Genomic DNA, 14083 nt, shown 5'->3' with positions numbered 1-14083 from the left:
GGACTGTGGGGCTGGAAATGACTAGGAAACTGCTTTCTCTCTTTCACACGGGCTCTGAACCAGTCAGCACGCCATCAAAGAAACAGAACAATCTAATGTTCTGTCAAGGAATGGAGTGCTTGTTTACCTGAAGTAATGGACTGATAAGAAGAAACTTGCGTCGCCTTGACTGATAAAAAACCTACTCCAAGATTAACCTGGACAATTAAGCTCTGAACAGAACCACTGGCAAGTGGCTTGAGGTTGACTTCAGCTGTACAGCATGTGCTTAGCATGTGTGAGGCTTTGGTTTCAATCACCAGCACCAAAACAACAGCAATAAAAACCACCCAATCAAAAACCCAACGAAACAAAACAAAACAACCCCCCCCCAAAAACAAACAAAACACTGACAAGCAACAAAACATGAATTTATAAAGGAAATGTTTCAAACTGTGTTTCCTACATTTACTAATGTAACACTTAAAAAAATAAACAATATTATACTCCCAAACCAAAAAAAAAAAAAATACACATTAAGCTGGGAAGGAAGAAATATTTACCTAGTTTCCTGGTAACCAGGTTCGCACCCTTTACACATATGCTCATGCCATGCTCAGAACTACCTTCCGAATTAGACTTTTAGCCTCATTTTACAAGTGGGGAAATCTAAATATTAGGAAATGCAGACTGCCTCAAAGTCCCTCAATTTGAAGAGCAGCTTCCATGACAGAAAGAAAGGTTAAGCTTCATTTTCAAAGACAGCAACAAATAGTTATTTAGAAAGCTTGAATATTTCCTCCTCACTCTAGGCTCACCCTAGCGTGACTTTTGCCCCCAAAATAGGACAAAACCATCTATGGAGACTACCCCGCTTCATCACTGTCTCTCTTGATGGTCAACAACCTGAGGCGGCATCCTTACGAGCACCCACACCTTTTGCCAGGCTGTTCACAACCCCTCATCTCGTATCGCCCCCTCATCTCGCTTTACTATTCAATGACAACAGCTTTAAAATGATTGTCACCATCCCTCACATGTAATAAACTGACGGCGTGGTCAACGCGCCATCTCAGTGATAAGGGACATTATCACTTTACGCGTTAAGGGTACAGAAAGGCATAGCTGGCAACCTAAAGTTAGACACTTTTCCTGCACTACCTCATTTAGTGCTGTGTTTTCTGGCTCAAAGTCACCCTGATCACCTCCCATCTAGCTCAGTCATATGGGCTACGATGCCTTTGGAGATGCCTGACTCTTTCACAGGGGTCGCACATCGGATATCCGGCATAGCAGATATTCACATCACTATTCATAACAGTAGCCACATTACAGTTACGAAGTAGCCACGGAAATAATTTTATGGTTGGAGGCCACCACGACATGAGGAACTGTATTGAAAGGTCTCAGCATGAGGAAAGTTGAGAACCGTTCATCTAGATGAACATATGAAGTCCTGGAGAAAGGAGAAAATTATATATGATTCTCTAAGTGACTGACAGAGCTGTAAGCTTCATTCTGGCTCTAAATCTCACTCATGTTCCCCTGTGTGTGCTGTCAACACTACAAAACAAACAAACAAACAAAAAACAATATTTGCCAGCTAACAATATAGTAGGAAATGTGTTAATGCTGAAAGATTTCTTTCTACCTGCATGCTTATAGCTAGGGATAGAAATGAGGATTTTTCACACATTACACAAGCATCCTACCCCCTTCACACACACACACACACACACACACACACACACACACACACACACCCAGCTCTGCAAAATATTTGTCATAGAACAATTCTGAGAAGGTTCATTGCACACATGTTATTTTAAAGGAGCTGGGATAGGGTAGAGAGGGAAGGAACAAGGGAAAGGAGGGAGAGAAAACAAACAAGGTAGGAAGAAAGAGAAGCTACAAAGTCTCATGGCTCCATTTTACCTAAGGTTACAGAAAGGTTAGACAAAGGCAAATACATTGCCTAAGACCCCACAGCAACCGAGAGGCAGAGCCAGAGGTAAAACACAAAAGTCATGCTCTCCCCAACTCTTCCTCAACAATTAGGTGGATTTCTCCCTATGCTAAAACTAGCATCTCAATAAAAAAATGGAAGGTAATCACTCTCTGAATCAGAATGGGGAAAAGGTTAAAGCCGTGTATTCCCCACCTCACCCCCCTCAGTTCTAGGCACCAAGCTGACAAACGTGGACTTTGGAAACAGACCTCCTGGATCATGAACCAGCCCACCACTGACTGATGAGCTCCTGTGACCTTGGGCACGGGACAGAAAAGGAACTTTGCTCTTGGTAAACTCTCTTGAGACTGGATAAACGCTTCTAATCTTCCCGTTCACCCTTCAGTCGGGGCTTAAGGAATGAGGCATTGCTGCCGACAGCCACAGAATTCCCATTTGCTTCCTGCAAATATAATTTCCCTGGGTCTTTTGTGTCCTTTTGACCAGACACTGGCCCAAGTGCTTTAATTCCCAAGTGTGGATTAACTCTTTTATCCTTTGAGAGATGTACAAACCCTCATCCTATTTGACGAATGGGGCAACTGAGACAGGGGGATTATATGAAAGGGCAGAACGTTTACAGTAGTCGGTTTGGCTGAGCCTCTTGTTTACCAGGCTTTACAAATGAACTAGTTAGGTGGGAACACTGTTGCTAATGATGCTAAACAACTGTCTGCTAAAACGTTACCACTTTGGGCTGAGGTGGCAGCTCAGGCAGCATGGTGCCTGCTGGGCAAGCATGAGGACCTGAGTTCAGATCCCCAAACGCCCACAGAAAAGTCAAGCACCAGCATTTCGTGCCTGTGATCCTGGTGCTAGCCTTTAAATCTCTTTACGTTTCTTGGGTTATGGTCTTGGCTGACTCGGTAAGGGATCCCAAAGCAAAGCACAAAGCACAAATGAATTACGGTCTTACATCCCAGACATAAACATAAAGGCATTTTTTTTTTAACGAAAGTCCTTTTATCTGATTGTGGAGATTTTAAATTGTCTTCAAAAACACATTGGAAATACGGTGAGAGCAAATTGATAAAACTAATCTCTGGAGCATCCCTCTTTTCTCCAAGAAGCTACCTAGAAGCATACTTTAAAAATACTTGTCTTCCTGTCTTTCAAGTACTACTTCATGTGGAAGACGGCAAGCTTTCAAATCCATCAGGTAAAATGGCATTTCCACGGTTTCCCATGGGCTTCCCTCCCACACAGTAGTCAGAGGGCTTAGGTGTGGACCTTCTGTTTGATGGCTCCGGAAGCGGGGTGGGGGCGGGGGCTGACTATGAAGGCCAGGATCTCTGACTTGCAAGGCACTGTTCAAATATAACCATTGGCACTTGTGCACAGCACCGAGGAGCTGGAATCAAAGCAAATTTTCCATTTAACTGGAAGCCCCACCTCAACTTTGCTTGCTTTCAGGTTCCCCGGTTTAAACAGAAATGGAGGGTGAGGAGGAGGTGCAGCGGGAAGAGGGGGAGGGGAGGAAGAGGGCTGTGAATGGAGGGAGATTAGAAGGAGGGGGAAGGGTAGGAAGTGGGGGCAGCAACAACAGCCACTCAAACCTTAACAATTTATGTTCATTTCCACAGCTGTGGGGAAAATTTGAGATTATTAACTTTTGACAAAGAAGGGTTCATTTGGGCTCATAGTCCTCGGCAAGATGGTAGCACATGGTCGTTTAAACCCCATAGTTCTGGGCTTGTGGTAGCACCGTATGTCAGAGTGGTATGGTGGTGTGGCTGAAGACTGTTCACTTGATTGCCAAAAAGGGAAAGGAGGCTCCAGGGCCCCAATATTCCCTTCAACAGTAAGTACTCAATCATCTAACCTCCTTTTTAAAAAATATTTTATTTATTTATTGTATATGAGTACACTGTAGCTGTCTTCAGACACACCAGAAGAGGGCATCAGATCTCGTCACAGATGGTTGTGAGCCACCATGTGCTTGCTGAGATTTGAACTTAGGACCTCGGGAAGAGCAGTCGGTGCTAATAACCACTGAGCCATCTCTCCAGCCCCTACACCTAACCTCCTTTTATGAGGTTCACCTCCCAAACACTCTAGTGCTTCCTAACAACACTACCGTTGGGACAAGGCCTCAGCACCTTGCCTTGGGGGACTATAGCACGTGTGGTGTCTCTAAGCATCCATTCAAATATGGGCATCTGGCACGTCAGCAATTTAGAGGAATCTAGTCTTTACAGTTCAATAGGTGTGGTTTCCGCATCTAAACCCTTATACTTCCTGGCATTCTTTCCCTGTTAATCCCAAGCAAATCTTCTGACTGTATCAGAACTCTAGCGTTTTCTTTATTTTGATAAACTCAGGATTGGCAAATGGGAGGGATCAGTTTGTTGTATTACGGACCTCAAAATATTTTTGCTTAAAAATCTTGTGTAGTTTGCGACTCAGGGTCTCCTTTGTGGTAAGTTCAACGTACTTAATACTGACCTTGGTGATCTAACTTCCTCTTACTAGGTCCACCCCCCAAAGACTCTTATTATCCTTGCGCAATAAACTGCTGGATCCCTTCTTGGGCAGCTACTCCTTGGGGTAGCTGTTCACAGAAATGGTCATGGGTGAAGTACCAGCAGATAGTCTCTCATTTGCGGGTCCCATGAATACCCCTTGGAGTTACTTCTGCCAATTTAAATACGGGGAAAGTAAAATTCTGAGAGAGGAAATAAAAGCTGACCAAGGGTCTTTAAGCCAGTGACTAAAACCCTGCTGTATCTCACATCGTGAGCTCTCCTCCCCGACCATGATCTCTAGTAATAAGAGGATGTGCTCCTTAGTAACAAATGAATTACCTTAAAAGTATTCCTGTAAGTGGCGAGCAAAGTAGCCTCTACAATTATCTGCGTATGAAACTAGTCCTAATTTTTTTTAATGCAGTATTCTATCTTAAAGAAACGGTTGTAATCTACTGTACCAAGAGTCAACAGCCTGAATCAGACGTGTTTATTTCATTGTGTGTTGATGGAGCATCTCACAGGAGGCACTCGCTAGGCAACAGTAACTATGACTTTTGGTCCAAATTCTATTACTGGCAGCTGTATGCACTATCTGAATCACATTTGCTTTTTATTTAGTGTTCTTGTAAACAGTATTAGCATCTCCAAAGTAATGACTAAGTCACACTAGTGAGTCACACTACCTCTCTTTGGGTGACGATAAAGGCAAGTATCGCCAATTCATTGAGGGAACTCTTATTTTGGTTTCCTTATCTGTAAAATGAAATTCGGAAATACCAGCCACCTCTCAGAAGAAAAGTCAAATGAATGAATTAATTGTGCAACTACTTTCCCCCCAAGCACTGTTTCGCCAGGCTTTATTACGAGAGTGGTTCAATTTTATAAAACAATGGTGGCAACATTAAAACAGCTTCCTATGCTAATACTTTAAATGGATTATAGGAAAATGTGATCCTAGTCATTCACACGGAGGCAGATGCCCAGAAAGAATAAGTGCTCAAGTCAGCTTTGAGTTTAAAACTATAATTGTTTAAAACGTTGAAGTATATAAGGGGCTTAGACGGGGCCCTTTCATCGTCAATGGTAGACTTAAAACTAGCTGTAAGTATTAGAAGGTAGTCCTGATTTTTCAAATTAAAACTCTTCACAGTGAGATGTGTATTTTTTCATGACAGAAAACCACCTAGCTCAGTAAATTACCAAACATAATTCTAAAAAAACGGAAAAGAGGTTTCCACTGGTTTCTATATAGTGTTGGGCTATAGATCACTGCGGCTTTTAGACATTATAAATAGATACAAAAGGTTCAAAACATACTCCGGGAAAGGGCTTAAATTTAAAACAAAAACTTTCTAATGGGTTATAAAATTAAAAGAAAAAAACAAACAAACAATGCAAATGGTATTTCTACACCAAATTAATTTCATCCAAATACTAAAAACTCCATGTTAATCCTCTCGTTTTGATTGGCGCCTTTATGACACTGAGGTTCAGCCCCTACTGAGGGCCACCTGGAAACAGAGTTCACCAACCCCTCCTCTCCACACTTACAGCAGGAGGGGCAGACAGGCCAGGGCGAGTGCTCCACCCAGGAGAGCACACCAAAGGTCTCTGGTGAGGCCTACAAAAACGAAACATAAACTTTAGCAAAGACATCGCAGATCCCTGCCAAGGCAACCCCAGAGCTCTGAGTTGGTCCTGAAAACTGGAACGGTCTAATGTGTTTATTATTTCAGAAGTGTTAAGGGGTGGGGTTATATAGAAGCAGGGGCATTTGACCCCTGAGCTTTGTTTTGCAGTCCTTGGGTTTCCTACATCATATTATAAGCCAGTTGACATCTCTACTCTCCCTTCCCAGGAGTCATCCAGTGAACAGTTCTAACAGTTTACCAGGCAGTCCACCCGTAGGACGGATGCCAAGGTGCAGCAAGACCTTTACAACAAAAGCATGTTTTCTGTATTAACTCTCTTCTTCATAATCCAGGAATTGGTGCGCTCTTACAGGGTAGTCGCTGGGCATGGGGAAGACCCGCAGAATACAGCAGAAAGCTCATCACAGCGGTGTTTCTGTGGACCACTCCACAGTTCTGAACATTGGCAGCAATCCCGTCTGTGTGCACACAAACACACACTGACGGAGCAATAATGAGATGGGATTTTACCCTGGAAGCACACTAAAATGGTCATTTGCTTCAGAGACTTCAAATACATCAAGGTAGAAAAAAAAAAGACGAAGAAGTTCTGAGTACCCACAAGGCTTTTGTTCCCAAGATGAACTGCTGTTGGTAACACAATAAAGTGTGTACAAAGCAAACCAACCCACACACACCCTCACACCTCCCCCCTCACACACACACACACACACACACACACACACACACACACACACACACACATACACACACCAGCCAGGCTCTGCCCTTCCCTCCAGACTTTATACAGCATCACAGCTACACACCAGAAATGCCCTTTCTGCAAAAATGACCCAGACTCGCTTTTCTACGTGTGAACTGTGGACAGATGGGTTTGCCTGAGTTCTTTTCACGCCCTTTTTCTCGGGCGGTCACCCTAGCGAGCAAAGGCATTCTTTGCAAGGCTACTAGGAGATGTCTCAGCTGCCGTCTGTGTACAGAGAACACACAGAAAGGCCACCTAATCGCTCCCCTAAGAGTAGGCTCTAAGCCACAGCCCTCAAGAGAGCCAAAGCACAGCCAACGGCTACAGGTGCACAGTCAAGTGCTACATTTGCATCCAGATAACCAAAGGGCAGCTATTGCTGTCTTTGTTTTCTAATGGTCTGGAGTATTGCCTCGATTGTGAACTTTCTTTTAATAGGCGTCTCATTACACTCTGGCAGCACTCAGAACTCAGCATCAGGACCATCGCTCTGGCACGATGTTCAGAGGGATCTGTAGTCTCTTGGCTGCAGGAGGGTGCAGCTGGCTTTTGAATATTCTGATGTCAACGAGGAGAGCCAGTGGCTTCTGACATCTGAGGAAAATAAGATGTTGGTCATGCGGCCTGTGCCTAGTATTAGCCAAGGCAATCAGGTGGGCAGGGATTGGGCTAGAGATGCTCTGGAGCCTGATGAAAACTGAGGCAAGCATTGAAACGTCATCACAGAGCTAGCCTTCCCCCACGGCTCATTGCTCTGTCCACTTCCGTGGTCTCAGCTGCCACCTCTGATCTCTATTGTCTTCTCAGCATTAACTAGCATTCACCCCATACAGATGTTGGAGGCTGGCAGGCAGAACGTGAGGGAAGCACTGCCTCAGAAAATGTATGTCCTGGAACTATCTGATTCTGTTTAGGATTCCTTCTCACTCAGACAATAAAGAAGAGAGTCCAGGTCTTCTTCAAGTAGAAGTTCCTTTCTTCTTTTAAGACAAGCAGTAGATGAAATTCCTGAAGGACAGTCTAAACTTAAGTCTTATGTCCACCCCATCAGTATTGTCCATCATCACGGGACAATAGTAATATTGTACGCACAGCAAAGAAACAGAGATCTGAGAACTAGTGGGGGCTCCCATGTCATTGGTTCAAAGTTCTCTCTTACTAGTATTACTTTAGAGGCGAAAGATGTGTAGAAACAGAGGCACTTCCAAACAACCAGTCCTACCTTCCTTTCCTTCAGTTGAGGAAACAAGTTCAGAGAGATCCAGATAATTCCCCAAAGTCACACAGCTCACTATCCAGGTTAAGAAAAGAACGCAGCTCCCTAATAACCAAGCTAGTGTGGTAGCCTGAAAGCAGCCAAGAAAATATAGCCACAGAGCACTACAACAGGCATCCCTTGGATGACACATGTCACTTTTTAAAAAAAAAAAAAAAAGAAAGAAAGAAAAAACAGGAGGCCTAATTATATGAGAAATGCCCCACCTTCTTCTTTTCTGGATAGACAGAAATAGGTAGGGAAGGGTAATGATAATGCCGGGCCTGGCCCCTGTAAACAGTTTCTTTTGGATGCCCGTAATTAAGTGAAAAGGCAAAATGACTTGCAGCTTCTATAAACCAGCAAGGCGGGAGAGTCAACGGTCTCCATGAAAGAGAATCTGTACATAACACCACAGCCCCGACAGGAGAGCACCATTCAGGAATCCCATCTGAGTGTTCTCTCTCACCACTTAGGTGACTAATCTCAAAGGCAGAACTCCTGCAGCTGCTGCTGACTCACCTACTTAGCAGATAAGAGATCTCTCCTCAGAGATTTACATCCGAACCTTATCCTGATTTAAAGATGGCAACACTAAGGTGCTTGAGAGAAAGGGAGGTGTCCCCAGACTTGGATAACAGTGGAGGGGAAAGACCGCTGATTGTTCGCCTGGTTAAAATAACAAAGAAGAAAAGGATGTGCGTCCTCCCTTAGAAGAGCGAGTCCAAGAGCAGGGATAGGGAGCTGACCAATTCTTCTTGCTCTAAAAAAAAGGGTAGACGCTCAGAACCACAGAAGGCAAACTTGGAGCCCAAGTATACAAACAGGAAAGTAAACCAAAGGAGCCCTCCCTCTTTTGTTTGCTCCCCTAGTTCTCACTGCACCTACAACTTGACATTGCACTGCAGGGAGCTTCCCATCTTTGTTCCACTCACCACCCTAGTTCTGCACATTCCTAGCTTAGCCCTGTGTTAAAGAAAACTGCTAATCAGACGTCCGTTGGCTTGCAATGAAGGCCAGGAACTGAATTAAAGGATCCAGATTTAGAAAGGCTTGCTCTTGCTTTGCTCCTTAGAGGTCATTTTCCTCTGGAATGTATTTCCCACTGTAATAGCAGTGAGCTACTGTGCAGGCACAGAGCTGCTCATCCCCGTGAGTCTTTTCTGCCACCATCCAAGAGACATCTTTATAACCATTTTACAAACATCATACCGATAACAGAACGGAAATCCCGTGATACCATTTGCCTAAGGTCATTTGCGTCACAGGTGGCAAAACAGGCATCAGCCTAAAAGTCTTCACCTAGAGTCCTCCCACTAACCATTGTCTAGGTGCTCCTAGAGATAGGATAAGAAACATAAAAGCAATGACCAAAGCTGAAAGACTAGCTATTTTGGCAGCCATTTGATTTCTAATGTTACCTAAGGCAGTGATAAGATTGCGATCAATCACCTGTCATTAGAGAACAAACGTTCGTTCACAATTTGCTATCTTCCCATCAAACAGTTAGACATAAATAAAATTTAGCAATTTTAATTGGTTTGGCACCAGCCTTCAGATTTCCATATGGTTATTTTCCCTGTTTTATGTTAAACGTAATCGACTTAGCACTTGAGTCTGAAAGTCTTGGCAGAATGCATCAATTAAAAACTACATAAATTAGAACCATTGGACGCACACACTGCAAACTGAGTGACTGCGAGGACAAGATGTTCAAATGCTCTTTTCACAAATATGTTAATTTTTCTATATAGCAACCACCATTGTCACCCACGTGACACATATTTCATAGCCAAAAAAAAAAAAAGAGGATTTTTTTCTAGTATAGTAAAAGCTAAAATTCTATTTGTTTATTTTCCGAGAACGTCAGTGTTCCTAAAATAGTCCTTTCTGCATTGTTTTCAAGACAGATCTTTCCTGTCTCCTTATTTCTGAGAGTGACAGCCCTCACAACAACTCTGGAAGCCCCTGAGGAAGCTAAGACTAAGCACAACAGGCGTAAACATGAACACATTCTGCTGACCGCAACTTTTACGTAAAGCGCCACTGGTATTGCAGTATGGCCTCTCTAATGTAACCATTAGAATCTCGTGGTTTTTTAAAAGTAGCCGCTAGCCATTTCTGAGCCAGAGTCACAGCTTTCTTTAGATACCATAAATTCCTACAATTTGGAAGGAACACAAAGAGAAATCTCAAAAATACAAAACACATTTGGCATTGCAAGCTTAAGGCATGCACTGTTGTCCTTGGTTGCTCCTCAGGATTGTGTACTGATTTTCCAAATACTGAACTCCATCACTGGTGCTAAGTAAATCACAGAGCCATCCATCAAGCCCCAAGTGGCTGCTGATGGAATTTTCACACTTATTTAGCTCGACGGAAGGCTCAAAATGACCGGTGTCCCATGATTCTTTCAAAGCTATAAGATTTAAATTAAAATCCCTTAAAATATGAACATTACATTTTTTATTTATTGGGTAAAGAGAGTATATTGAATGGGGGTGGGGGTGCAATAAGGGAAGTTGGTATCGATCCCATATTTACAGTAGGCTATTTAATAACAATAGATTTTCCTCCCAGGCTAAGATAACATCAGATTAAAGAAGCCAAAAGCCTGGATCGTTTTCTTAGTGTCCAGTTCCCTTACACCATGCTCTCTCTCTCTCTACACATTCAGGGTGGCACAGAACATTTCTTTTTGGCTCTTGGATCAGGAGATTTGACAATAGTAAAGAGAATCTAATCCCCTCCTTCATTAGAAGGGATTATTTTATTGATTTTAAGTCATTTCCAGAGCCCTCTCTTTCAGGGACAAGAATGTGAATTGCTAGAAGTATCCTTAAAGGAAACCTTGAAGGTCATTAGATTCCAGACAATGAATGCTTCCATTCAATGAAAGCACTGCCCTCTTTTTGCCTACAAACCCTTTATCAGCAGCATGTCCCCCCCAAAGGGCCTGCACTTTAACTTGGTCCAAACAGGTCACATTTCTAAAATACTTAACTGTCTCAAATATCTCTGGTCGGCAGCACTGAGTCACTGCCGCCACGGCCACCGCCACAGCGTTTCGGGCTAGATCGACCTCTTTCTAGTTTTCAATGGAATTATTCCATGTAATCCTATTTACACAGCCATTTAATCAAAGCGAGAAAAGAGATTACAGGGCTCTCGCTTGTTTTGCAAAGAGGGCGCAGGGAACATCAATCCTACTGACTCTCAAAGTGACTCCACAGCGCACAGCTCTGCTTTGACTGTTGGACATTAACCTTGTCTGTCTCCTGTTTTCTTGTTTAAATAAGAAGGCTCGGACTCTCTTCCTGTGTCGGGGGCTGCCACACTCAGAGCAGCCACCATTATTCATGTAAGCGGATGCTACTTTAAAAAAAAAAAAAAAAGGAATAGCTACCCCACCCTTGTTTATTATTCTACCAAACAGAAGGCATGTACACACCAAGCAATCAGGGCGAAACTTTTCTTTGTTGCAATTCTTAACATCCTCATCTCAAGAGCAGGATCTCAGGTGGGATGCTTTGGGTAAAAACTGACCTGCACGCAGGGGCGGATACCTGCTTTCCCCTGAGCCCCACTCAGGGCAAGTGTTCTAAGAAGAGCACCTCCAGGGTGACAGGCAGGCCATACTGCTTCCCTTATTCGTTTCTAAGCCAGGGAAAGGTGCTTTATTCTTGCTGTTTCCTAAAGGGTCGGATCCCAGGCTAGATATCTATTTAAAATAAGACGTCCTATGAGCAATTTAATAAATTACTGGCAGCACATTGATATCTTCATCTATGCTGAAAAAGAGCACAAACCCTCGAATCCCATCCCCTTCTACACATTTCAGAGATTTCAATCAACTATAGAATTGGGGGCGGGTGTGTGTGGGTGTGTGTGTGTGTGTGTGTGTGTGTGTGTGTGTGTGTGTGTGTGTGTGTGTGAAAGAGCAGCTTTACCCAACCTGCTGCGGATGACAGAACAAATTCGGAAAGGAAGAATCTTGAAGAGATAGCAACCACGAGGCTAAAAAGAACTGTAGAAGAGAACAAGATTACTACAGAGGCTCTTTCTACGCCCCCTCCGCCGTCAACGAAGAAAAGACATAATTGTACCCCCGGGCTGTGTTTTATGCATAAAGCGCAATTTAGAGACCCTGGACATTATCTCAATAACTATCCTTAGGAGATGCACATTTAAAAAAAAGAAGGAAGAAGAAGAAGAGGAGGAGGAGGAGGAGGAGGAGGAGGAGGAGGAGGAGGAGGAGGAGGAGGAGGAGGAGGAGGAGAAGAAGAAGAAGAAGAAGAAGAAGAAGAAGAAGAAGAAGAAGAAGAAGAAGAAGAAGAAGAAGAAGAAGAAGAAGAAGAAGAAGAAGAAGAAGAAGAAAGAAGAAAAGAACTTTTACTGTTTTGTAATGGAAGGGGGTGTCATGCAGTGTGGAAGTACTACTACTCCATCTAGAGCTTTCTGGAGGGCCCACCCAGAGCTGTGAACCCGGCCGACACCGCAGGCTGCCAAGTTTCCCCCGCCTGCTGGGCAGGTTCTGCACCCCGCCTGGCGCTGCCGCCTAGGAGTTCTGGGTTGGCTTCGCTCCAGCGGCTGCACCCGCGTCCGCACCGCGTCCCGCGCCCACCTGGGGACTGCACAGATAAATCTGACTGTGAGAGCGAGCGAGCGAGCGAGGGTAGCGCGTGGGAAGCTGTTTCATAATCTACCCGAATCCACAGGGAGAGACCTCCGGCCCCAAAAAAACAAGCCTTCCCCGTGATAACTCGAACCCCCAGGCCGAAGAGGGAAGCCTGCATCTGCGGTTTGCCACTGACAGCTTCAAACTTTGCAGCTGCGGCTGCAAACTTGCCACAGGCTCACTCTCAGCCCTGGCTCTCCCCAGCTCCCGGGCTCACCCCCGGGGCGGCGGCTCCGGCTCGCACACCACGCCTGCCTCTCCCACACCCTCCTGGCTCACCGGGCGGGCGCAGCCCCACATGGCCCGGTTGCCGGTCCCAGGGTGCGCCGGGCTCCCCGGGGCTCCGGGAGTGATTTTCTTGGAAAGCCTCCGAGCTCCTCCCGGGCGTGCCCTACTCACTTGTGTCTTCTTCATAAGGAAAGGCAGCGCTGCGATCCAGCCCAGGCAGCGGTGTGGCGACTCCGTTTAGCTGTTCTGGAGCTCCAGCATATTGCACGAGCAGCGGCTGCAGATAGTCCCAGCATTGGGTAGCTCGAGCGCAGCGCCCCGTCCTTGGCCGTTGCTTTCCCGCGGCACTCTCAGTCCCGGTGACAGACAGCAAATGAAGCCCGGGCTGCTGCGCCGCCAGCGCTTTTTATACAGAGCCCGCCCGCCCGCTCCGGACACGCCTCCTTCCCTTCCGGAGCCTCCGGGAGGCAAGCTGCGCGCTGAGCCTAGGCTGGGAGACCCGGGAGCGCGCTGAAGGGCGGGGATTGTCCCAGAGGTTGGACCGATCGAGCCTGGTGCGTCCCCTGTCTGGGTACTGGCCAGAGTCCATGAGGCACCGGTGTCTCCGATGCCGCTGAACAACCTGCAGTAGCCGCCCGCGCCGCGCGCTGGGCTCCGAGAGTCCCAGCTCCTTAGCAGGCTCACCCAGTACTGTCCGGGGACCCGCGTTGTACTGTGCGCTCTGGAGAGGGTCCCAGCTCTGGAGCGGTGCGGCGGGGAGGACTTCACTTGGTTCTGAGCAAAGACTTTTCTTCTACCCCGCCTCGGGGAAATAGAACCAACAACAAAAAGTTTAATTACACTCCATGGTTTAGCCATTGTCTTAGCCAGTTTTTCTTTCCTTTTCTTTCTACTTCCCTTCCTTCCCTTCCTTCCTTTCCTTTTTCCTTTTGTTTCTCCTCTATTACTTTAGTGAGAAAATAATTGACTCAGAATCAAATATTACTGAGGGAGATGCAGTTTTCAACAGTTTACTACAGTACCTTTGGAAAACATAGGTCACTAAATGTATGGGTTCTCACAGCAAGGGT

General features: G+C 45.3%; 1 protein-coding gene across 2 annotated transcripts in view; it reads right to left on the bottom strand.

Moving 5' to 3' along the window:
• The window catches only part of Kitlg (KIT ligand), an 81163-nt gene extending 67790 nt beyond the window's left edge, over positions 1–13373 (bottom strand). For both annotated transcript variants that reach the window (NM_021843.4, NM_021844.2), the window contains 1 exon segment: positions 13185–13373. In NM_021843.4, coding sequence (NP_068615.1) covers positions 13185–13199 — 15 coding nt within the window. In that variant the 5' untranslated portion in view covers positions 13200–13373.
• Between the last annotated feature and the right edge of the window lie 710 nt (positions 13374–14083).

Source organism: Rattus norvegicus, chromosome 7 (assembly GCF_021556685.1).
Source record: "Rattus norvegicus strain SHRSP/BbbUtx chromosome 7, alternate assembly SHRSP_T2T, whole genome shotgun sequence".
NCBI classification, from domain to species: Eukaryota; Metazoa; Chordata; class Mammalia; order Rodentia; family Muridae; genus Rattus; species Rattus norvegicus.
Note: the sequence above shows the minus strand (reverse complement) of the source record. Positions and strands in the feature narration are given on the sequence as shown.